This window comes from Plasmodium vivax, chromosome 12 (assembly GCF_000002415.2).
Source record: "Plasmodium vivax chromosome 12, whole genome shotgun sequence".
Taxonomy (NCBI): domain Eukaryota; phylum Apicomplexa; class Aconoidasida; order Haemosporida; family Plasmodiidae; genus Plasmodium; species Plasmodium vivax.
This window is the reverse complement of record NC_009917.1, coordinates 2,595,388-2,616,762: the sequence shown is the minus strand read 5'-3', so window position 1 is coordinate 2,616,762 and position 21,375 is coordinate 2,595,388. Positions and strand designations below refer to the sequence as shown.

The following is a 21,375-nucleotide window of genomic DNA, read 5'->3' as shown; positions in this document are numbered from 1 at the left end:
GTTACTCCCCCACTACCGCGCGCGCGACTGTGTAATACGTTTGTGGTGCCGCATTGTTGCGGTGTCGTGGCGTTATTTATGTGAGCGGCCCCCCTCCATAGTGGCTATCCACTGCCGCGCCGCAGCCGCGTCATAACCCGTCATGGTAAATGTTCCGCTTCAGCCACGGATGCTTCAACGCCTCATCCGCGTTGGGCCGTTTGCACGGATCGATTTGCAGTAGTGACAAGAGGAAATCCAAAAATAAAGTGTCTTCAATTTGAAAATTACGCTTCAGCAGATTGTCACTTGGGTAGCAAACATCATAATAAATTTCTTTACGTCGTATGGACGCGCAGTGCGAACCCTGATTTGCATGCGTACCTTTTAATAAATCATTTGTGTGGCTTTTCTTTTTATTTAAGTGGAAGAAGTCCTTCGAGTTAAACATGACCGGTTCGTCATCCACCTCATCAAGTGGTTCTTCCTTAACGCTGTTACCGCAACCTCTGTCAACACTTATTTTTTTCGAAATTATTAATCCGTGCTTTGTGAAAAGGTGTGGTATGCGGCAACCCTTTATCATATAAAATGGAAAGGGCCCGATGTAGGACGCTATGGAGTATATAAATCGATATATATTTTGATGATCAAACAGAATTTTCTTCGTTAGAAATTCAAATAATATGCAGCCCAAGCTCCATATATCAATTTTTTTGTCGTAATTTTGTTGCAGTAAAACTTCTGGAGATCTGTACGATCTCGTTTGAACGTACATTTCTAGCTTGTCGCTTTCGTATATAGAGCTGTTGAAATCTATTATTTTTATTTTTTCAAACTTTTCGCTGCTAAAGATGTGTCCCTTAGCGGGAGTCTTGCGGGTACTACTACTACCGCCGCTGCTACTACTGCTAGTACTACTACCCGGTTTTTCCTCCAACCTAGCTGCGAAGCAGAAGTTCTCCTTCGCGACACACACATCGTTCCGCGCGGATGAATTGCTCCTGTGTGCACTACCCAACGTTGCCAAACCTGAGTCGGAACCCTTTTCTATGCGCCCCCCTTTGTCTACTCCTTTCAGTTTCTTCTTCCCCCTCTTCATGTTTATCATAATATTTTCAGGCTTCAAATCGCAGTGTATTAAATTTTTGGAATGGATAAAGGCCAAGCCTTCCAGCAGGCTCTTGGCCAAGATTTGTAGCTGCCCTAGAGTCCCTATCTTACCCTTTTTAATAAAATAATTGTACAAGTCGCTCTGCATGTACTCCGTCGCTATGATTAGATGTTCTTTAAAGTAGAAGTAATCATACAGTTGTATAATGTTCTTATTTGTGTGCTTATTTCCGTTTCCATTTTTTTGGGAGTCGCCACTTTCATTCGATAGCATGTTTAGAACGATCAGCTCGAACAGTCCCTGGTCTAGGAAGCTCTTTCCATTTTTCATCACCTTTAAGCAGACGTACTTGTAGTTTTTATCCCTCGCAGATTGGGCTCCAAAAGGGGGTTCCCTCTTGGAGATGCATTTTTCTACTCCCTCCTGGGGTTTCTCACGTGGGATTCTTTCCCCTTTAGAATCTCCTAAAATGGGAGAAGCGTTGAACAGTGAGGAATCGCTTGCATGTGCCAATGAACACTCCCTAGGATAACCCTGCATGCAATTATCTACACGGTGAGCATCACCCCTGTCTTTCCTTTTCCTGTATAGCACATTTAAACACTTAAGCGTGGTGCTGAACTTTGTTTTGGACAAAATTTTTACCACTTTATATTTATTCAAAATTAGCTGCCCTGGGAAAAAATGGATTTCCCCCTTGGAATTCAGTTCGCCCTTGTTACTTTCGTATATGATCCTTAGGTTAATCGCGTTATACGTGTGGTCACAGCAATTTTGGTCAACCCTGGTAGGGTCACTGTAGTGGCTACTTCCAACGTGGCTGCCTTCATGGCAAATGGTAACTCGGTCCGTTTTAACGTTCTTTTGTTCCTCTTGTGGGGATCCCTTTTCCGTTTTTTCTCCTATAGGTATCCCATTTGACCCCCCAAGCGTTAGCTCTTTTTTTTTCTTGATCTGTTTTGACCTAAACATATTGTAATCTCCCTCGCAGTACTCATCAAGCCACTTGCGCTCATCTCGTTCGTACTTTACCGCTTGCTCCACACCAGCGTGGTGGTTCTCCTCACTTGGCACATCCTTATCACTCTGCTGAGATTTGCCCCCATCCACATCTGCAGGGTCCTTATCATGGAGGAGATTTCTACTGCAGCTCTCCACTGCTTTACCAAAGGAGGATTCATTATTTATAGTTATGGCACTTGACAGCTCGTCGTCAAAGAACAGGTTAATTATGTTCTTTTCATTTTCTTGGTAGCTTTTACCATTCGTCTGTACACTCGTTTCATTGCTATTCAAAAAGAGGGAGCTATTCTTCATGCAGGTGTTGCTCCCTTCCTCACAGGAGTTATTACCATTTTCCTTGCTTTTGTAAAAGTCACTTATGCTTTGATAAAAATCGCTCGTGTTGCTATGTAGGTTGTTTTTTTTCTTCTCCACGCTGTCAATTTCATACGTGTGGTGCTTCTCCGATTGATGGGGAGCACTTTTGCCATTTCCGTCACGATTTTTGTAACCGCCACTGCTATTAGGGGAAGAATCGCTCACATGATTCTCCTTTTCTGGAATGCATCTTTCGAATTTGTTCAATTTTATATCGTTTTGGTTCATCGGACTACTCTTCAAATTGGGTGTCAAACAGGCATGATCCATTTCTCCATTCGGTTGATAGGAACTGCTCTCAAATTCGTGACCCCCACTGTGTGCGCTTTTGTTTTCCTCCTCCATGATACCAAAGTTGGGAGACATTTGCCGCTCGACTTCCATTCCAAATGTTGGTGAGCTGAACTTGTTGTAAGAGTCATTTCTACTTAGCACATGGTCCTTATACAAATTGCAGTTGTTTCCGTTTATGCTTGAGGAATTATTCGACAGTGTGTATAGGGTAATGCCATTTAAGCTTCTCTCATAGTTCGTGTGGTTGGAGGTGGAAAGGGCGTCCCTGCTCTGGTCATCGTAATTTTTTATAAAGAAATAGTTCCCGGGGATGGAGAAAAAGACGGTTACATTTTTATGCTTAGGTGTGTGGTTTCTCTGCACATTTAAATAATCACCATGGCCACCGCCCGCATCATTTTTGGCCCTCCTCTTCAACATACCCATAGTTTCGTCACTTAAAAAGGAGGAGTACTCGCTTAGCCTAACGTTGCTATTATGAACTTTAAAAAACTCCTTTATTTCTTCTATTAACATTTCCTTGGACACTCTCCTCACATTTAGCGCATAGTCTAAGCCCACGACGTATCTGATTAGCGTCTCATTTCTTTGGCTAAGAATTAGGTCCCCGTTTTCGTCGCTCAAGTCTGTGCTGCTTGGTGAATCATCCGTGTAGCTGCAATCGGACTGTGACAAATGGACCCCACACGAGTAGCTTTCATTTCTACCTTCCCTTTCTACATCGTGGAAGTCGAAGCAGTTTGTTTGGCCTGAATTTTTTTTATGATCTTCCTCGTTTGTCTTCTCCGTGTTTTGATCCTTCCCCGCTTCTGCCCTTTCGTCCACTTTGTTTTCACCCCCATATTGCTGCTTCACTTCGCCGCTCGAGTGTGTGTCATTTTGTGGGGATCCATTTTGTGGGGGTCCATTTTGTGCGAATCCACTTTGAGCGGTTCCATTTTGAGCGGTTCCATTTTTGGCTTCCTCCCCGCAACGATCATTTTTCTCCCTGCGACGCAGTTCCCCCCGAGGTTCCTCACTTTTGCTGTCACCCCGTCCCACACATGCACTCTGGACATCCTCATACGGGCTGCCCTTCTCCACAATGTGCAAATGTAAAAATTTTATTCTGCTTACAAAGCCGCTAAAGGCTTTTTTAAAATCTTGTGTGTCCTTACTTCTCTCATTTTGCGTGAGCACCTTGCTAGAAAAAATAAAAGTGCTACAATGTTTCTTCTTGTACAATGTACAGTAATTGTTGAACCCTTCAACTACGTCAAAAAGGGAAATTAGGTAATCCTCCTTGTTCAGCATTTTTTATTATTTTAAATTGCCTTGCATGGAGAAGGAGAAACACTAAGCGCAGATGAGATTGTGTAAATGGATTTGTAAATGAATTGTGCCTTTCTGGTGAATATGCAGAAAGAGCAGAAAAATGGGCAGAAAAGGGGCAGAAGAAATAACACAAAAAAGAGCAGAAAAAGGAACAAAAAAAAGCAAATCATTTGAGGCCAATCCAACCAACTGTGTAGAACGTACTTTGTAACGGGTGAGCCACGCCGAGCGGGGTGAAAGGCGCGTACTTTAGTTTCATTTAGTGCGAAAAATTGTCATGTACACATTTTTAGAAGTTTTTTTTTTTTTTTTCTAGCTTCCTCTCCCCCTTCGTAACATTTCAAAAATGTGAAAAATGTCCTTTTTTTACTCTATTGTGCAGCTTCCTTTGTGCAAATCTTTTTCTTACAATCAATTTTGCAATTGTCACTGTCGCGAAACTCTCACCGTCAATCGCTTGCCGAGAATTACGCTTGTGACGCACTCTACGTCACTTAGCTTTGCCTTGCACCGCTCCCCTCGCGCTTCAAGGTTGTTCCTATTTAAAGCGTCGCTCAAGTTAAGTAGAAATTTTCACGCGTTAATTATTCTCAATATAAAAAAAAAAAAAAATTAATACCCACAAGCTACACCTTCCATGTGTAATTCTTTAAACGTATGCACTTACTGTCCAACTGCTTAAACTTACAAGCATGGCTTACCTACATTGTTTCACCTTATTTTTATAGGAAATTTTTCTTTAAAGACGTACAACTTGGGCGCATAGGACAGGAAAAAATACATACGAGTATCATAATTATCGGGAAGGGAAAGGAAAAAAAAAAAAAAAAAAAGGTACACACTTGTGCACACCTAATTGCAAAAAATTTGTAAAAAGTGACTGCACAGAGTGTAAAGACTGTGCACCACGTGTCATAATTAGTATACATTTTCATATTAATGAAGGAACATATTTTTCTGAATTGTTAAATTTTTCACTTAAAAAAAAAAAAAAAAACATACGCGTTACAAGCACATTTACACGTACGTATATAATTCACATATGCACACCGTACGCACATTTGCACATGAGGTTTGCATAAAATACTTCCTCCACTGTGGTTAAAAAAAAAAGGCACTGATAAGGGGGAAGGCTTAAAGATCATAATGGCGTGTTGTACTAAACACGTAGGGCATAAAACAAAAAACAGGGTGAATCAAAAAAGTTTCACTAACTCTTTTGCGGGGCATGTGCTACATATCTTTTTTAGCAACTTAAAAAAATGAATACCATAACGAAGGCTTTGTTACAATGTTGGGGGTGAGGAATGATTGCTCATTACGCTTACTCATTACTCTTACATGCTGCGCAAAAATAAACGCGTAAAGGAGTGGGCAAATGGGGGGGCAAATGGGTAGATATACGAATGGGTAGTTACTTGCGGCGCGAAATGCTGTTCAAATGGGGCAACAAAAAAATGATGAGAAAAAATATACACATGTGTGTACGCATATGTATACACGTACCATCAACAAACATTCGATTTTACACCGAGGGGTTCAAAACAACGCGGCATTTGCAGGCTAGCCATTTTTTGCCCCTTGCAGATGCCACCCCAAGTTGGGCCGCTCGGGGATATCCTGAAACCCTTCCTCCGCAACCACCGACGTGTGCATTTTTCCACATACGTGTTTTTCCGCACTTGTGCCAATCCCCGTGTGGATCACAAGTGCACGTTTTAAATGCTAGCACCGTTTCCCCCTTGTTCGCAGGCCGCGCTCCCTTTTAAGCGCCGTCGGGGTTTTGCAAGCACGCATGGGTGCACTCATGCCCCCTACATCCATCCATGCGCGGCACATAACCGCTATCCGTGGCAGCGTTTTTCCTGCACCTACTTGTGGACGTTAATTTCTGGGTCCTTTATATGCAGCTTCGCGTCAAACGGCTCGTTCATTCTGTTGCACACAATTAGCAAGAGCCGCACCTCCACCTCCTGACTCTGGTTTTTAAACATGTACATATCACCGGGGCTAATTAACAACTGCATGTGCTTTTCGCATTCTATAGCGTTACTTTTCATGCCTGTGTCGATGAAAAAATTATTTGAATCACAATCTAAAATGAGAAAGGTCATAAATCCGTAGGTATTTTTTACTGGGCCATAGGTCGTTTGTGTGCCTATTAATATAAGTGCCATTCCTCCTCCTCTGCTTTGGTAATTTAAAGGGATACAGGTAACGCCTTTTTTAATATTATTTTTGTAAATCTTTTCAAGCTCTATAATTTCGGTTGGTGATTTTTTCATGAATGAATTATTTTCCTGTATAGAGGTATTAATTAATTTAAGAACATTTTTATTTTCTTCTTCATTTTCTGCGCCGCCATCACCCCTGTTCATACTTTGATGGTCGCTATTTTTGCTATAATATTTTCTTATGTCATTTTGTTTCGACTTATCATTGGCATTGTTCATGGCTGCAACTTCGCTCAATTTGGGTCTTCCCCTTCTCCTCTTCACCTTAACTTCTCCTTGTGCGTTGTTTTCATTATTATTACTATTATTGTTACTATTATTGTGGCTGCTATTATTAGCGTTACTATTATTGGCGTTGTTATGATTGTTAAAACTGTTGGTCTTGGTTAAGACGCTGCTCAACGAATTTTGTTGCTGCATTTTCTCTTTTAATAAACGCGCTCGGTATTCCTCCATTTCTTTTTTCTTCCGCCTCTTCCTTTTCGGTTTCATTCCCCCTTCGTTATTATCATTGGTATTTCTCCGGAACGTGGGGGTGTTATCCATGTAAGTTTTTCCTCCTCTGCTGTCTCCTGAGTTGGAAAACTTTTTGGAATATTTCGCATCCGCGCCTTTACTTCTACGGTTATGTTTTCCCTCTTTCTCGTCATCTTCATCCCCCTCGTCGTTATCTTCCCCCTCTTCGTCTTCCTCCTCTTGATGTACTTTTTGCTGCAATTTATTTTGCGAGCGCTTAGATGGCCTGCCACGTCTTCCTGCCACTTTCTGCGTGGTTCGCTCTTCATGTTCGTCTTCCTCTCCTTCTTCTTCGTCATCTTCATCATTGTTTTCGTGACTGCCCATTTCTTTGAGTCTTTTTTTGTCCTTCTCTTTCTGCTTCATTCTTTCCATTAATATGACATGTTTCCTCCTTCGTTTTCTTTTTTTTAATTTTTTCTCCACTTCTTCATTTTGTTTTTCATTTACGACACTGGAATAGTTTTTAAATTTGCTTAAATGGTTCTCCACAGCGGACGGGGCTGCTTTACTCCCGTCATTCGCCGCATTCGCTGCATTTGCTGCATTTTCGCTTAAATGGGCGTTGCTACTGCTGGCGGCGCTTTTCTCCCCATGGTTCGCATTTCCGCCGTTGTTGACTGCGCTGCCACTGGCATTTTCACCCCCCTTACTGTTTCCGCTGTTGTTCGTTTCATCCGGCTTATTTAAATTCTTTTTGTTCAAAATGTTTTGGGCATTTCTCACTGTGGCCAGTCTATCTTTTAATGGCAAATTTTTGCTTCTATCATTTTCGTTATTTACGTTGGTCGAAATAGACCTCGCTAAGTTGTTACCTTTATTTATATTGCTGTTAATGGGCTTATTACCGTTGTTAAAATTGTTGGAGTTATTGTCTAAAAAGGCTGCCGAAAACACGTTAAACATTTTTACCTTTCTAAGTACGTGGGCACATCAAGGGGGGGTTAATCTTCGCAGGAAAAGCTCGCATATGGGGTGTTTCTCAAAAAGAAGATGCTTCATTCGTTCAGTTTTGAGGTACACTTTTTTGGCGTTACTTTGTTTAATTATTATAACTAGGGGTAAATTTTTTCTCCTTTTTTAAAAATTAAATTGCGCACACATAGGGGGAGTAGAAGGAGTGGCTAAAGTGCAGCTATACATATAAAATAAAATGAACTTCAAGTTCCCCCGCGCGATGCGCTTTGTTAATTTAGCCGTTCATGCGTGCCTTGTGGGGAACGCATAAAGTTACCTCCGGCAAAAATAATAACACGGAAGTTTGCACAAATGGGTGAATTAAAAAACATACATACGGATGTGCGAATTATAAATATGCATACGGATGTGCCAATAAGAAATATACGGGCGGATGCGCGGAATATGCCACATTCACATACGCATACACTCTTCAAACATTCAGGTGTGCAACTTGGATACTTTACATTTTGATAAAAAGGCATATAATTACTATCAAAAAATGTACAATTTGTATGCGCCAAATGGGAAATGGCTGAAGGTGAAAAATGCGTAAAAATTTGGATTGCCCATTTTACTGCGTTTTAAATATGCTTATTTGTTATACACTTTTTTTTCTTTTATTTCATTTCACGTGCGTTTTTATGTACATTTTTTTTTTTTTTTTTTTTCTGCGAGTGGGAAATATGTACGCCGCTTGGAGGGGGCCACAAAAATGTGTACATAAATGTATACTCCTTTTCAGCACGTATTTTCTTTCGCTATTTTTTCCCTTTTGGTAAAATGTAAAGTTAAAAAGGGCTGTCAAAAAATAGAATTTTCGCAAAACGTGAAGAAAGCGTACAATTTTTCATGTACATGTATATGCAATTCGTATGCGCTCGTACTGCTAAACGTTTTTACATGTACAAATGCGTCTACGTAAGCATGACAAAAGAGTATATTCATTTGCTTTCGCAAAATGCCCAATTTGGCCAAAAAAAAAAATCCAACAGTTTGCTGTAACCCCAAGTTGGGATTATCCGTGAACGCTCCAACTGCACGGAGAGCAAAAATGGGGAAAGATATATCTATCTTACAGCTTAAAAAAGTTCAAAATAATGCGGAAAGAATGCAGGTGAACAAGTTCTACTTCACTTCGTACTACTTGTTGCTATATGCGAGAAAATTCAACTTTTCATTCCCCTGGGCTAACAAGATCGGCTTAAAAAAGCAGATAGTTTTATGAACGGTTAAACATATATGTATAGGGAAAACGGAAAAATGTCCTTTTAATCAATTTTTTGGTTGGCTAAAATTGAAATAACGTTTCGTTTGTTCCATTTTGTCCCTTGAAAGTTAATCCTTCAAAATGGGATACATTTTTTTAAACCATCTAATGTGAAGAAAAAAAAAAAAAAAAACAACAATAAATGTGACGCAAAATAAAATAAAAATGGTTTTTGCTTTTAAAAAATAGGCAGTAAGGAAAATATAATTTTTTCTTTTCCTTTTTTTCATCGATGATTTATCCCCAAATGGTGGGGATCCAAAAATGCCACAACTGCGTTGTCGTAGATATAAAAAAAAAAAAAAGTATAAGGCTTAAATTCGCATTCTTCCAATGCCACGAACACTTCTTCTACATTTGCCTCCTCGCACACTTAAATGGAAACTCCCCTAAAAAAGAAGCAAAATAATGGATAAATAGTTGCCAATTGTGACCTGCAACTGAAAATGCATATATCGTATCATCTCCCCTACGACACACATGTACGTATGCCAAACTGAAATGTAAAACGTTTAAAAGTAAAAAAAAAAAAAAAAATTAAAAATATTCCAACTTTTTTGCGAAGGGCACGAAGTTGAAAATTGAAAAAGGAACTGCTAAAGTGCCCATAAAAGGTGTAAAAAGGAGCGAAAAAGAAAAGCACAGCAACTACGCAAAATGAGGAAACTCCTGAAAGCCGCCATTGCCGATGTGAGCAAAATAACTTGTGACGATGCCGCGAAGTTGCCCATCCCATTTAAGGAAAACTTAAAATCACTAATTATAAAAAATATAGACAAATTTGAAAATGAAGAAATTTTGAAAATAATAGAAAAGTACAATGGAAACAATGGCAACGACAGGAAAATCCTAAAAAGCAGTTACGACGTTTTTAAAAACAATATACACCGATACTCCTTTGACCAAATTAATAGAATACTGAGGTTGTACACTGCCTCTCAAGTGTATGACAACCAGTTTAATGTGTCGACCCTTGGTTACCTAATTAAGAGGCTGAACGCGATGCCCGCTAGCATAGCCGTGAACGTATTTCATAGTAAGTCCCTTTGGTGAAAGGCGCGGCCATTAAACAGGAGAGCGCAATGGCACAGGACGGAGAGCATCACAAATGTGCACATACAAATATATCCGTATAGGCATATGTGCAATCGTGTGTGCTTCCTCTTTTTTTTTATGTAATAGTTTGCCGCTCCCTAAGCCAATGCGGCTTACTCACCCCCATCTTGACAAACTAACGAAATTGCCCAAACCCGCTTTCCACCCACGCCGCAGATTTGGTGAAAGCCGGTCTAAGAGAGCACAGAAGCATTGAGCCAATTATAGACCATTTTAAGAAAAACCTAGATGAGTACAATACCCTAGATTTGACAATTATTTTAAGTTCGTTAACCATGTTGCAGGAGGATATTATAGCGAACCTTGCAAATTGGGGAGTGAACGAAAATTCGCACAGCCCAAAGGTGAAGAACTCTCCAGCATGCACCTCTAATTACAACGAAATAATCGCGTCCATACTGAATAAAATAAAAAATGATGAACACATTCACAACAATTTGAGCGTGGTAAATTCCATCTTAATACTAAACATGATTAGCCGATTAAATGTTAACAATTACGAAATTTTTAAATTTTTTACAAAAAAGTTTTATAAAAATTTAAAGGAAAGGGATGTAGAACCACACCACCTAACCCTGCTGCTGAACGCATTTGCAAAGTGCAACATAAATATTAACATTCTCAAATATATAATTAAATACATGAACAATGACCATTTTGTTAATCAGCTGTCCTACGTAAACATCACAAATGCAGTTCACTACATGGCCAAATTTAACCATAAAAATAAATTTTTTTTAAACCGACTGAAGGATAAAGTGATCGAAATTGTTGACACAATTCCGCAACGGGAATTCAGCAACATCATGTGGTCTTTATCTAAGTTAAAAGTTAAAGATGATACTTTTTATTTTGTTTCTCTCCAGAAGGTTAAGAAAATAATCCCCTCGATGGACATGATGTCAGTCGCCCAAGTGTTAGATGCACTACGGCGAAGGAATCTACCCAGTGAGGTGTCATTTTTAGACAAACTGCTCGATCCCCAGGTGGTTAAAAACGACACATGTGATTTGCCCAACAAGCATCAAGAATTTCAGAAGCGTAACAAAGCAGTGACGAATGAGAGCGCAGAATCAGCGGACGAAAAGGAAGGCGCACAAAGAGGTGGCAATCCAGAAGTAGAAGTAAATTGTGAATCCCCCCAGCTGGGGAAGGATAATCATGCGGTATTGAATAACACACCTGTGCAAAGTGCCCACCCGGAGCAAAGAACGGAGGAGCTGCCCCCAAGTAAGGTTCACAATCTTTGCCATGTTCCCATCGAATTAGAAAAAGATGTCACCGATTTGTTAATACAAAAATATTTGGAAAATATAGAGCGCTGCTCACTGCATGTGTTGACGCAGGTCCCCTTTTGCTGCCTCCAACTGAACTGCACCAATTACGACGTTTATCACAAATCTCTTGAAGTTCTGAGGCGGAAAAAAAAAAATATGGGCACCTTAAATTTAATATATGCAAGGTACTTCATAAGGATTCTCATAGAAAAACAAGAGGACAATTTCCAAAAATTGCCTCGCTCGGTTAAGCAGTTCGCCAGGGAAATCATGAACTCGGATAGCTCTTAGCAGTTTCTGTTGCGAGTTCCTGGTGTATGTCCCTCACGTATCTGTTAACTCCCCATTTGTTCATTCACATGCGCATGTTGGTTGCCGATTGCACCTATTTATCATTATTTTTACATACTCTTTTTTTGCGAAAGTTTGCCCTGGCACTCCTTTGGGGGCCCTTTTGAAGGCTCTTCTTTTTTCGTTTGCCCAGTCGAAGCGGGGCATCAAGTAGACTCCCCCGCGCGACCGCTACGTGTAACTCCACGTATACACATACATTTGTGCATTTTAAAGCTATGTAGCCTTCTTAGCGCTATTCTCCCCCCCATATGGCTTCCCCGTTCGCTTCCCCTGATGATATCACATCTAATAGGGCAACTTGATTTATATGCATACATTTGCATATATTTATGGGCTATGCCCACCACTGAACAGGGCTCTTCGCGGCTGTTTTTCCATTTGGCGCCGCTCACCTTTTAATATTTTTGTTTTAAGTGAAACGCTCTGTTCCGCTTCAAAAATTGTGCAAAATTTTTTCTTTTTTGGCGCATAAACCGACTTGCAAAAATTTCCACAACAGTTTTTTTTTTTTTTTTTTTTAAATATAAAAAAATCGCAAAAAATAAGTAGAAAAGAACGAACATGTGATGTTACCGCTATATCGTTGCCAGTGCTATGTATAGAAGTTTTCATATTTGAACCGCTACTGAAGCGAAGCAGAAAGGAGCCAACATAACAGTACCACGTAACGGCTGTTCGTATGCTCCATTTATAGTTCTATGTACATATTTAAGAGGAACAGCCCGTTCATTTTCTTCCCTTTTACGCAGTTTAACAAGAATGGCGACAGTCAGTGGGTCAGAAACGTTTTTGCCTCTTGCCCTCATGGATAAGTGCATAGGTTCGCTCAGAACGAAGCGCTATGCATCTTCTAGTTCAAATCTGCATCAGCGTGTGCGCAGTTAGATAAGCACATGCACCTGTATGCGCGTTGTGTGGAAGAAATGCTTGCGCGCCACTAGGAGGGGAAGGCAGTTCTTCGAGAACTGCTTCCGATTTGCGCGCCTAAAATGCCCCCCTTCCAAACAACCCTTTTTAGGCAGCAAAATATGGGTGATGCTGAAGGGTGACAAAGAAATAGTTGGAAAGCTCGTCGGATTTGATGAATACGTGAATATGGTAATTTGGAAAAAAAAAAAAAAAAAAGGAAAGGAAAGCAAAGCATAGCAAAGCAAAGCAGGGCAAAGCTAAGCAGTGCAAAGCTAAGCAAAGCCCACCGTGCAACATCACCTCTGTCCATTTAGCGAACCCCCCGCTGTCACAATTAATAACCGCTTTGCCCCCCCGCGCAGGTACTAGAAGATGTCACGGAATACACTTACGTGAACAACGTTAAAAAGGTGAATAAAATAAAAAAGTTGCTGCTGAACGGTTTGAACATAACAATAATGGTCCCAGGAGGTGTCCCGGTTAATTACTACGATTATGAAGAAAAGCTGGAGGAAAACATCGCATGATGGTATTTTATTTTATTTTTTTTTGCGCATGTCAAGTGGGATAATACGCTCCTTTTTCCTTTTTCCTTTTTTCTTTTTTTCTTCTTTTCAAATTTGTGTCTTTCTCAAAGTGAAGAGTCGCTTTTCACGTTTTTGCAAATACCTGCCCGCGCGATAGGTGACACCCGCGAGCGTGTATGTATAAATGTGCACACCTGTGAATGAGAACATTCGAACTGGTGGCGCATTGTTCCCCCGCAGTGATACCACATTTTTTAAAATATATCGTATACAAAAAAAAAAGATCATTTGGGGGAAAATGCATTTTATGCGTGTGGCAAAAAGGGGGTGGAAGGAGGGTCCGCAATGTGTTGACGTAACTGGTACGAATAGCCCCCCCTTTTAGGTGCATCTCTTCCTCTTTCTCTTCCCCTATTTCACCACCCCCTTGTGGACGCATCGCAACGCATCTGCCACACTAGAAGGGGGCAAAAACCCAAAGGACAATGGAGCCATCCGGGTACCCATTCGACGTTGCAATGATATTCTGGTTCTTCGGGTACGTGTCGGCACTTGTTAAAAAAGACAAATGCCTCTTTTTGAAAAATGGCTGGTGTGTGCTGCTCGAGTCAAAATAGGAGCTATCATTATGATGATAGTTTGGCAGGTACAGATTACTTATTGTGTTAACATGAAAACCTGTGTATATGTCATACACATGTGCATACGTGTCGACTGACGGGATGATGCACTTATCCCCCGCTACGCAGGAATAAAAATTAGGAATATCCGTTTCGTTATTTATAATATCTGACATTTCGTAGTACAGCATGTGTTCCTTTTCGTCCTTTCCCGGGTGGTAGATTTGTTTTGCCGAGTTTGCCTCCCCCTGGTTGTAATTGCTTTTACCACTACTATGGTTCAATTTTTTATAATGCGCCTTGACATACTCGTGGTTTCTCCGCAGACTTTCGTTTAGCTCATCGTACGGGATGAGATTCATATATTTCATGTTGTCCAGAAAGAGGGACCACGTGGGCTCCAACTTTTTATTAACATGTTCGTAAAAGGTGTTCGTTTTTATGGTATTTTCATCAAAGACGCTGGAGTCTGTGTTTGAGTAGGTGCCATCTGATTCGTGTTCCACTCCGTTATCCACCCCGTTTGCTACTTGGTTTGCTACCTGGTTTGCTACTTGGTTTGCTACTTTGTTTGCCCCCTCGCCCGCGGCTTTCTTCTTATCCTCTTTGCTTATTTTCCTGTTTAACTCGTTAACCAGTTTTATCCTTTCCTCCAGTTCTTTATCTTCATATATATTTTTAATGTTGCAGGGCTGGAATTCCTTATCGCTGTATATGTCTTTCGAAAAGTTGTCATCGTACAGCTTGGCGCAGTTGCCATACTCATTGTCATCCTCCCCCTCAGGGTTATCTCCACTGGGCTTGTTCAAATGGTAAGATTGGTAGTTCGAAAGGTACGTCACCATATTTTTTGCGTTCTTCTTATTATTCATGTAGATAAAGTCAAAAATTTTTGCGTATTTGGACTTGTTCGTGCTAATGATATATTTGTTGTTATAGCTGAACATACAGTGCGTGATGCTTTTCTCCTCATCATAAAAGGACTTAATAATATTATTGTTAATGTCGTACAGGCGAATGTACCCGTCGTACCCGCTTGTCATCAGGATGTTATTAAATTTGTTTCTCGTCAGGTTAAAGGTGATGGACGAGTAGGACACGGAAGAACACGAGGAGGAAAAGGACGAGTTGTTACCCTCATCGTCCAAGAAAAGCTTCTCATTTTCGAAGCTGGCCGATTGTTCAGTCTTCCCACTGTGTGGTTCCTTTTCCATTTGGGAGTTGTTCCCATTAGCTGCACGTTGCCTCCTCTCCCTGGCTCTCATCTCTCTCTTCCTTTCTGCCCTCCTCATTTTATACGCACCTTCATGGTCAATCGTGTTGTTAAAATTGATGCTGGTCAGGATGTCCTCATGTGAGCATATAGAAGCATACGGATTTTTATTATCTAAAAATATGACATTGGATGTACCCTTTTTATTGTTTCCTTTCTTATGTAGTGTAAACATATTCATTCTGATGTCCCATATTTTTAACAACCCATCCCCTCCCCCTGAGTACACTAAGAAGGTGCTTACATTTGGCACTGCCAAACAGGAGGTGCTGCACTCATGTGAATCTTTAATAATAAATAGGGACTTATTAATAACTGGATTTACTTTCCTCATTTTAATGCAATTTAAGTCTACCATATTGATGTTGCTTTTGATCAAATCGCTGTAGTTATATACTGGGACGTACACAACTTTATTGTGGGTAAAATCCCTATGCTTAACCTTCATCCATGGGGCGTAGATATTATCGAGTGGGTTCCTTCTTCCCCCCTTCAGGGGCAGTTGTCCCTGCCCCGTTTCGTCACTCCCGCCATTGTGCCCACTTCTCCCTACAGCGCAATCTTCCCTTTTCCCATTTTGACTCTTAATTATGCTCGGGATGGAAACGTCCACATACCTCGCAACGTCATCGTTAAAGACCTTCTTCTTACTTTCGTACAGATCAAATATTTCTATAATTTTATTATCACCACAGGCGTATATATACTTATCATTATCGCTTATTGTTAAGTCCCTTATGTTGTCAATCTTTGTGCAAATTTTTGTCAGCAGTTTATTTTCATACAAATCGTATACGTAAATTATTCCGTTTGTTCCACACCCTGCTACGTACTTCCCTTGGGGGGAGAAGCACACTCGGTTGACCCCGTACTTGTTATCATAGTATATGTCTACGCTCTTTGAGTTGAATTCATCTCCGGTAAAACTTATACCATTTGTGGCATCTGCGTGGGGGAATAAACAAAGGGTTTTGGGGGGGGAGTGAGTTCTCTCGTTTGCTAGCATTCTTTGGGCGTACAAATACGTATGTGCACGCGCGTCTGGTATGATGTGGCAACTGGGGTAGGGAGCCACACGCGGGTTTGCAACTACACATGGGATTTACGTGAAACGGCCCAGTGACAACCAGGTCCGTGTGACAAGCAGGCGGGGTAGTGGGCTCCCTAAAAGGGTTGCCTAATGAGGCTCCCTAATAATTTCCCCCTCCCCCCAATTGCTTCCACCCAAACTGGGCTACCCACAGGTGTTATGTACTTAAGCGCATTCAACACAGCAGTTCACATTTCACTATGCCCTTTTCTATCTCCTTTTTAAGACCGTACCGGAATCATTTGTGTAATTTCTATTGATGTATTTATTCGTTCCCCCGAACTTTATAACTGGGGTGTACTTCCCCTGGACCTTTTCGCTTATGTTCCTGAATTTTTTAGTGTCGCTATCGTTCATGTTTCACCATATTTTAGAAAAAAACAAGAGAGAGGAGATTTGCGTGCGACGGGTGAAAGCATTTTACGCGAATGTTCTTTTTTTCCCGCATGAATAAGGGGAACGCCTTATGGCCGTTCTAATAAGTATTAGGGGCCGCGCTTTGTGCTGTATCTATGTACATACATATATATATGCATATATATATGTAGTTTTTTTTTTTTTTTCTACCCCTCGCTATTTTTACCTAGTTGGAGGGTAGAAGCTAACGACGCGCCAGGTCACCCTGCGCACCCGCTCCCACCCTTATGGATACTATCTCAATTTTAATTTCGCCTCAAACTTGCAGTGCGCAACTGGGCCTTTTGATCTCCCTGCGCCGCATAGCTATGCACTTCCTTATGCCCAGCATGGGCATACAATACTTATGTACCTACTTACACATAGCGATAACGCCCGCGTGCCTATATGTGCACATGCCTTTTGTTGGATAATCGACAGGCCAAAGACTCTAACAGAAGCAGAACCTAAGGCAAAATGGGGGCAACACTTGGGGACCTATTCATAACATCTGAGAGGTTATACCCAGAATGGGATTTTTTCCACAATAGGGAAACGGGTCGACAGGTGATGACTACGTTTTGCTATCACTAAACGCGTATGCCTCTCGTACGGTATACCAGAAAGGGTTTTTTTTTTTTTTTTGTTATCCCTTTTGACCAAACATGGGTAAGGTTTACCCTTATGGCATATTTACTCACAGTGCCGTCTCCCCCATGTTGAGAAACACTGTGCGTAAAAATTACTTGGGGAAGTGTAATCCCCGCTCACTTTCAACAAATGCGCCTGAGGAGGGGCATCAAAAGACACACCGAGTAGTTACACCCCCCCGGGTTCTATTTAAATGTATTCGTTTCAACTGGTGTACCTTTTTGCCGATGCAAAGAATAGAGAACTCCCCAATCACACGCTCGACAACCCCTTTTACTTAAGCAGATAAGTCGTAAAAATAATTTGGCCCCTCTGTAGTGATAAAATTATTAGGCAAATACGCTCCGTTTAAGCAGCCGACACAGAAGCGTATTCCTGCCTTAAAAAATTCCCTTTCGCAGAGAAGGATCAGGAGGGGGGAAATAGAGAGGAAAGGACCTCAATAATCTTGCGCAAAATGGACCTACGAGTGAGCGTGCTCCTCCGGGCTTATGCATCACGTGTACACCTCGCATGGGTCCTTCCCGAATGTGGCACTTCCTACCAGGGAGAAGCTCATCGGGGGATCGGCAGTTACTCAAAGTGGAAGTAAAATTTTAAACAAATTATTAAAATTTAGGAAGTGGTTTGTGGAGTTAAAGGGGGGCAAAATAATAGAAATACAAATGAGACGCACGGGTGTGCGTGTAGATGGGCATACCGGCAAAAGGGACAGCACAGGAAAGCACGCACACACGTGCTTAGCAAACGCACGCGCACAAGTATTTGGCAAACGTACCTGGCAAACGCACCTGGAAAACACTTCCCGAGCTACTTGGACTTAAACTTGTTTAGGTACTCCTCGTAGGTGCACAGCTTAAACTGCGGGTTCTGCAGCATCTTATATATCATCTTAATGTTTTTCGCGTCGTCGTCACTTTTGGCTATTATCCAGCACGACTGGTCATCTACCTTACTTAGAGAGATCCAAATAGGGGACCAAATTTTCATAATCTCCCATTTTTTAAAATAGCTCGGATAATCATACATGTAAAAATGTCTCGCCATTTCGTAGTTTTCCGCACTAGTGAGCGACACCACATTCGGCTGCGTTTTTACAATCTTTATTTTATTACACATACTTAAAAAAATGTCAAAAAAGGATTTCACGCTTTCGTTCGTGCTTTTGGTTTTACTAAAGTAGATGTTTTTCCACATCATATCATTTTTTCTCAAAATGTAGTGGCACTGGAAAATGAAAAGCAGGCATGTTAGGAGGCTATCATAACCTGCGTTGTGTTCGTCACTCGTTTTGGCGTTTGCCTGACAGTCGTGGCGTTTTCCTTGGGGGAGCGCTAATACTGTTTCATCGGGATGCATATTTTCTTCTTCTACATCCCAACGGATAGGATGTTCATTATCTGCGCGTCTTTTTGCCTCTTCTTTCGCATCGATGGAAGCGCACCTCTCTGTGGTGCCAAGAAAATCACCCACTGCATCACTTGGTTGATCCCCCAACTTTACAAGTGGGATAAAACACTGAGGGAGGTCCGAATGGCCATTCGTAAAATTAAAAACAAAATCGAAATCGTTGCTGGCCGAAATTAGGGAAGCCATGTACTCACATAACCCCTTCAAAGTTGCAGGGCCATTCAGCGCATATAAATATTCATTCGTTTCGTTCAAGTACTTAGTATCAAATGTGTAGGGAAATAATTCAGTCCATTTATTCTTAAAAAGGCTAATCGAATTTGGCAGCTCATGATAGAAGGTCTGATAAATGTGTAGGATGTCATAAAAGCAATTATGGCCAATGATGATTTTTTTATTTTTTATAATTTCATCAAATAGCAACCTCACTCCAACTGTTTGGTTTATTTTCTCTATCTCCAATTCTAGTGCCCTAATTTGTTCCTTGTACGAATCCCTTTCCGTTCGATAGACGGCCAAATGCTTCTTATCATTCACCTTAACGGATATGCAGAAAATGCCGCTGAAATATTTCGTTATTAACGTATGCGCAAGTAACCGCAGGTACGGGTTCTCTATTTCTATGTATAGGGGACAATCCGATGGATCATCGTTTGGCTTTGCCCTGGGTGGGAAGTCCATCCTAACTACCTCCCCTTGGTTTAACTCACCGAGGGATGAGCCTACATGCTTACAGTCCAATGGGATATCACCACTGTTTAGATGGGCAGAAGTAACATGGCCATTACTTTCAGATTCTGTCAAACCGGAAGTGCTTCCCCTGAACGTGGCACTTTCTTCTTCACGCCGCCCCCCTCCATGGACGTAATCCGTGTACACACCGTTGCAATTCCCCCCGTTGCTGCCATCTCGTTGAAAGGTTGCATTGATGTGATTCGAATGGGGCTCCCCCACATCTTCCGACCGGTGTAATGATCTCCCATCTGCACAGTTGGTCTTCTCCAGCGATTTTGTTTTATCCCCTTCTCCGTGAGTGAACCTCCCCTCAGGATGGGGCATATCCCCGCGAGTGAGCCAAATCCCAATCTTCCTTATTATCTCAATCACGGCTTCCTTATCCTCGTCGTCCACAATTTTATAATTTTCTATCTCTTGAATGATTTTCTCTACATCTACTTTTTTTTTTCTGTCATCCAATTCTTTGTCTTTGGCATCCCCCGTTTTAGTGTTACATTTATTCATCAAATTTTTTAGCTCGTCGATTTTTTCGAAGATATTTTTTTTCTTTTCTTCCTCTTCAGGTGGCGTTAAATAACCAACACCATTACAAATCCACTCGTTAAAATCGAAATTATTTTCCTTTAAGAAAATGAGAGTAGTTGTGGATACACTGAAGTACTTATTTTCCTTTGGAAAAACATAAATGCAGTAGGGTGATATGTCCCACTCTTGGTTACCCTTTAAGCAGTACTTGTGGTCTACTTGTTCATTCCCTTGTCTTGAAACTTTAATATTGTGTATATTCATCTTACGAAGTTGTTCCTTTTCTTTTTTCCCCCCTCCGTCTGCTACTCGTTTCTCCTTCTCCACTGTGTCATTCTTCCTCGCCACGGTGATTCCAATTTGGCAAGGGAAAAAAGATTTGGCTCCATAACAATGGGCTTCATAACTGGAATCAATAGATATGTACCTCTCATCCTTTAGATGCAGCCCTGTGTACTCCACGTCAATCGAAACGAAATCGCTGTCATGGATTTTGTGAATTATCTCCCTGTGAATGTCATTCCAGTTATTCACATTGACACTTGTAATCTTGGAGTACCTTCTTTTCAACATACCACATTTCAGGATTGCATTTTTCTCTTTTAAAACGAAATTTTTAAAGAAATAATTCGCTACATTTGACATCATAAAGTGGGGCAAGCTACAAAATGGGGCAATGTGCAAAAGGGGGCGATTCTTTCCCTATTTTATACCCCTTCATTAGGCGAACAAATTCGGAAAAATATCACATCAAAAATTAAGCGGCGGTGATCTGCATTCTACACGGGGGATTGTAACTATTTCTGCCTTGGTAAACGTACAAAATGGGGGACAATCGACGGGGTACAAACGTGTAGAAGCGGTTAAGGGGTGGAGGAACTTATGCCTTCTGCAAAGTTCTCACGTAGCTGTGCTGTTTTGCCCTAGCAGAATGGGGGGGTAAAGAATTTGTTTCCTTTCATGTACCGCCAGCATCGTCAGCCATCCATCCATATGTCGTATCATTTGCGCGCCTACGACATGGTTCACTGTAGATGCGGAAAACAGCCGAATGGGAGCAAATCCAGCTGAACGGGCTAAAAAAAAAATATATCCAACGTGTTCCCCAGCTATTCAATTTTTACACAAAACTTTTCCCCGTATAGTTTATTACTCCCATTTTTTGTGAACAAAAAAAAGGTTGTGTAAGTTTCTACAGAAGCGGAACCGAGCGCGTACATCCTACTGTTGAGGCGGCATCTAGGATGTATGCATTGTAACTTTGTGCTTTCCAACATGTGCACGTAACACTCTTTCGCGGCTGTCATTTTTGGGGTTTTTGGTAAAGTTAGGGCCTACTTGCACCCCAAATTAGGAGCAAAAAAAAGTGCACAAAATGGTGCTTGCAAACAATACAAAGTAGGTACAAACAAAAAAAAAAAAAAATCTTCG

General features: G+C 41.2%; 6 protein-coding genes across 6 annotated transcripts; 2 read left to right on the top strand and 4 right to left on the bottom strand.

The window, feature by feature from the left end:
- Nucleotides 1-130: 130 nt before the first annotated feature.
- On the bottom strand, nt 131-4,177 carry PVX_118340 (serine/threonine protein kinase, putative; the record flags this gene model as incomplete). The annotated part of the gene is made up of 1 exon (XM_001615911.1): nt 131-4,177. Exon 1 carries the CDS (start codon nt 4,058-4,060, stop codon nt 131-133), a length of 3,930 nt encoding a protein of 1,309 aa, XP_001615961.1. The 5' UTR covers nt 4,061-4,177.
- Nucleotides 4,178-5,331: 1,154 nt separating this feature from the next.
- On the bottom strand, nt 5,332-8,380 carry PVX_118335 (hypothetical protein, conserved). The gene has a single exon (XM_001615910.1). It carries the CDS (start codon nt 7,735-7,737, stop codon nt 5,953-5,955), a length of 1,785 nt encoding a protein of 594 aa, XP_001615960.1. The 5' UTR covers nt 7,738-8,380; the 3' UTR covers nt 5,332-5,952.
- Nucleotides 8,381-9,715: 1,335 nt separating this feature from the next.
- Nucleotides 9,716-12,048, top strand: PVX_118330 (hypothetical protein, conserved; the record flags this gene model as incomplete). Its single annotated transcript, XM_001615909.1, has 2 exons — nt 9,716-10,094; nt 10,331-12,048. The coding sequence occupies 2 exons, from the start codon at nt 9,716-9,718 to the stop codon at nt 11,740-11,742; spliced, it is 1,791 nt and encodes a 596-aa protein (XP_001615959.1). The 3' UTR covers nt 11,743-12,048.
- Nucleotides 12,049-12,328: 280 nt separating this feature from the next.
- Nucleotides 12,329-13,636, top strand: PVX_118325 (U6 snRNA-associated Sm-like protein LSm5, putative). Its single transcript, XM_001615908.1, has 3 exons — nt 12,329-12,625; nt 12,824-12,903; nt 13,077-13,636. The coding sequence occupies exons 1-3, from the start codon at nt 12,565-12,567 to the stop codon at nt 13,239-13,241; spliced, it is 306 nt and encodes a 101-aa protein (XP_001615958.1). The 5' UTR covers nt 12,329-12,564; the 3' UTR covers nt 13,242-13,636.
- Nucleotides 13,637-13,698: 62 nt separating this feature from the next.
- PVX_118320 (WD domain, G-beta repeat domain containing protein) lies at nt 13,699-16,750 on the bottom strand (the record flags this gene model as incomplete). The annotated part of the gene is made up of 2 exons (XM_001615907.1): nt 16,458-16,750; nt 13,699-16,079 (listed from the first exon to the last, which is right to left on the bottom strand). The coding sequence occupies exons 1-2, from the start codon at nt 16,579-16,581 to the stop codon at nt 13,699-13,701; spliced, it is 2,505 nt and encodes an 834-aa protein (XP_001615957.1). The 5' UTR covers nt 16,582-16,750.
- Nucleotides 16,751-18,081: 1,331 nt separating this feature from the next.
- On the bottom strand, nt 18,082-20,920 carry PVX_118315 (poly(A)-specific ribonuclease, putative; the record flags this gene model as incomplete). Its single annotated transcript, XM_001615906.1, has 1 exon — nt 18,082-20,920. Exon 1 carries the CDS (start codon nt 20,590-20,592, stop codon nt 18,082-18,084), a length of 2,511 nt encoding a protein of 836 aa, XP_001615956.1. The 5' UTR covers nt 20,593-20,920.
- Nucleotides 20,921-21,375: the final 455 nt, after the last annotated feature.

What these genes read in the sequence shown, in the direction of transcription:
- PVX_118335 (XM_001615910.1), bottom strand. Translation starts at nt 7,737, where the DNA reads ATGTTTAACGTGTTTTCGGCAGCCTTTTTAGACAATAACTCCAACAAT.
- PVX_118325 (XM_001615908.1), top strand. Translation starts at nt 12,565, where the DNA reads ATGGCGACAGTCAGTGGGTCAGAAACGTTTTTGCCTCTTGCCCTCATG. An exon ending in CCTCATGGATAAGTGCATAG is followed by an intron (nt 12,626 to 12,823) that starts GTTCGCTCAGAA and finishes AACCCTTTTTAG; the next exon opens with GCAGCAAAATATGGGTGATG. An exon ending in TTGATGAATACGTGAATATG is followed by an intron (nt 12,904 to 13,076) that starts GTAATTTGGAAA and finishes CCCCCCGCGCAG; the next exon opens with GTACTAGAAGATGTCACGGA.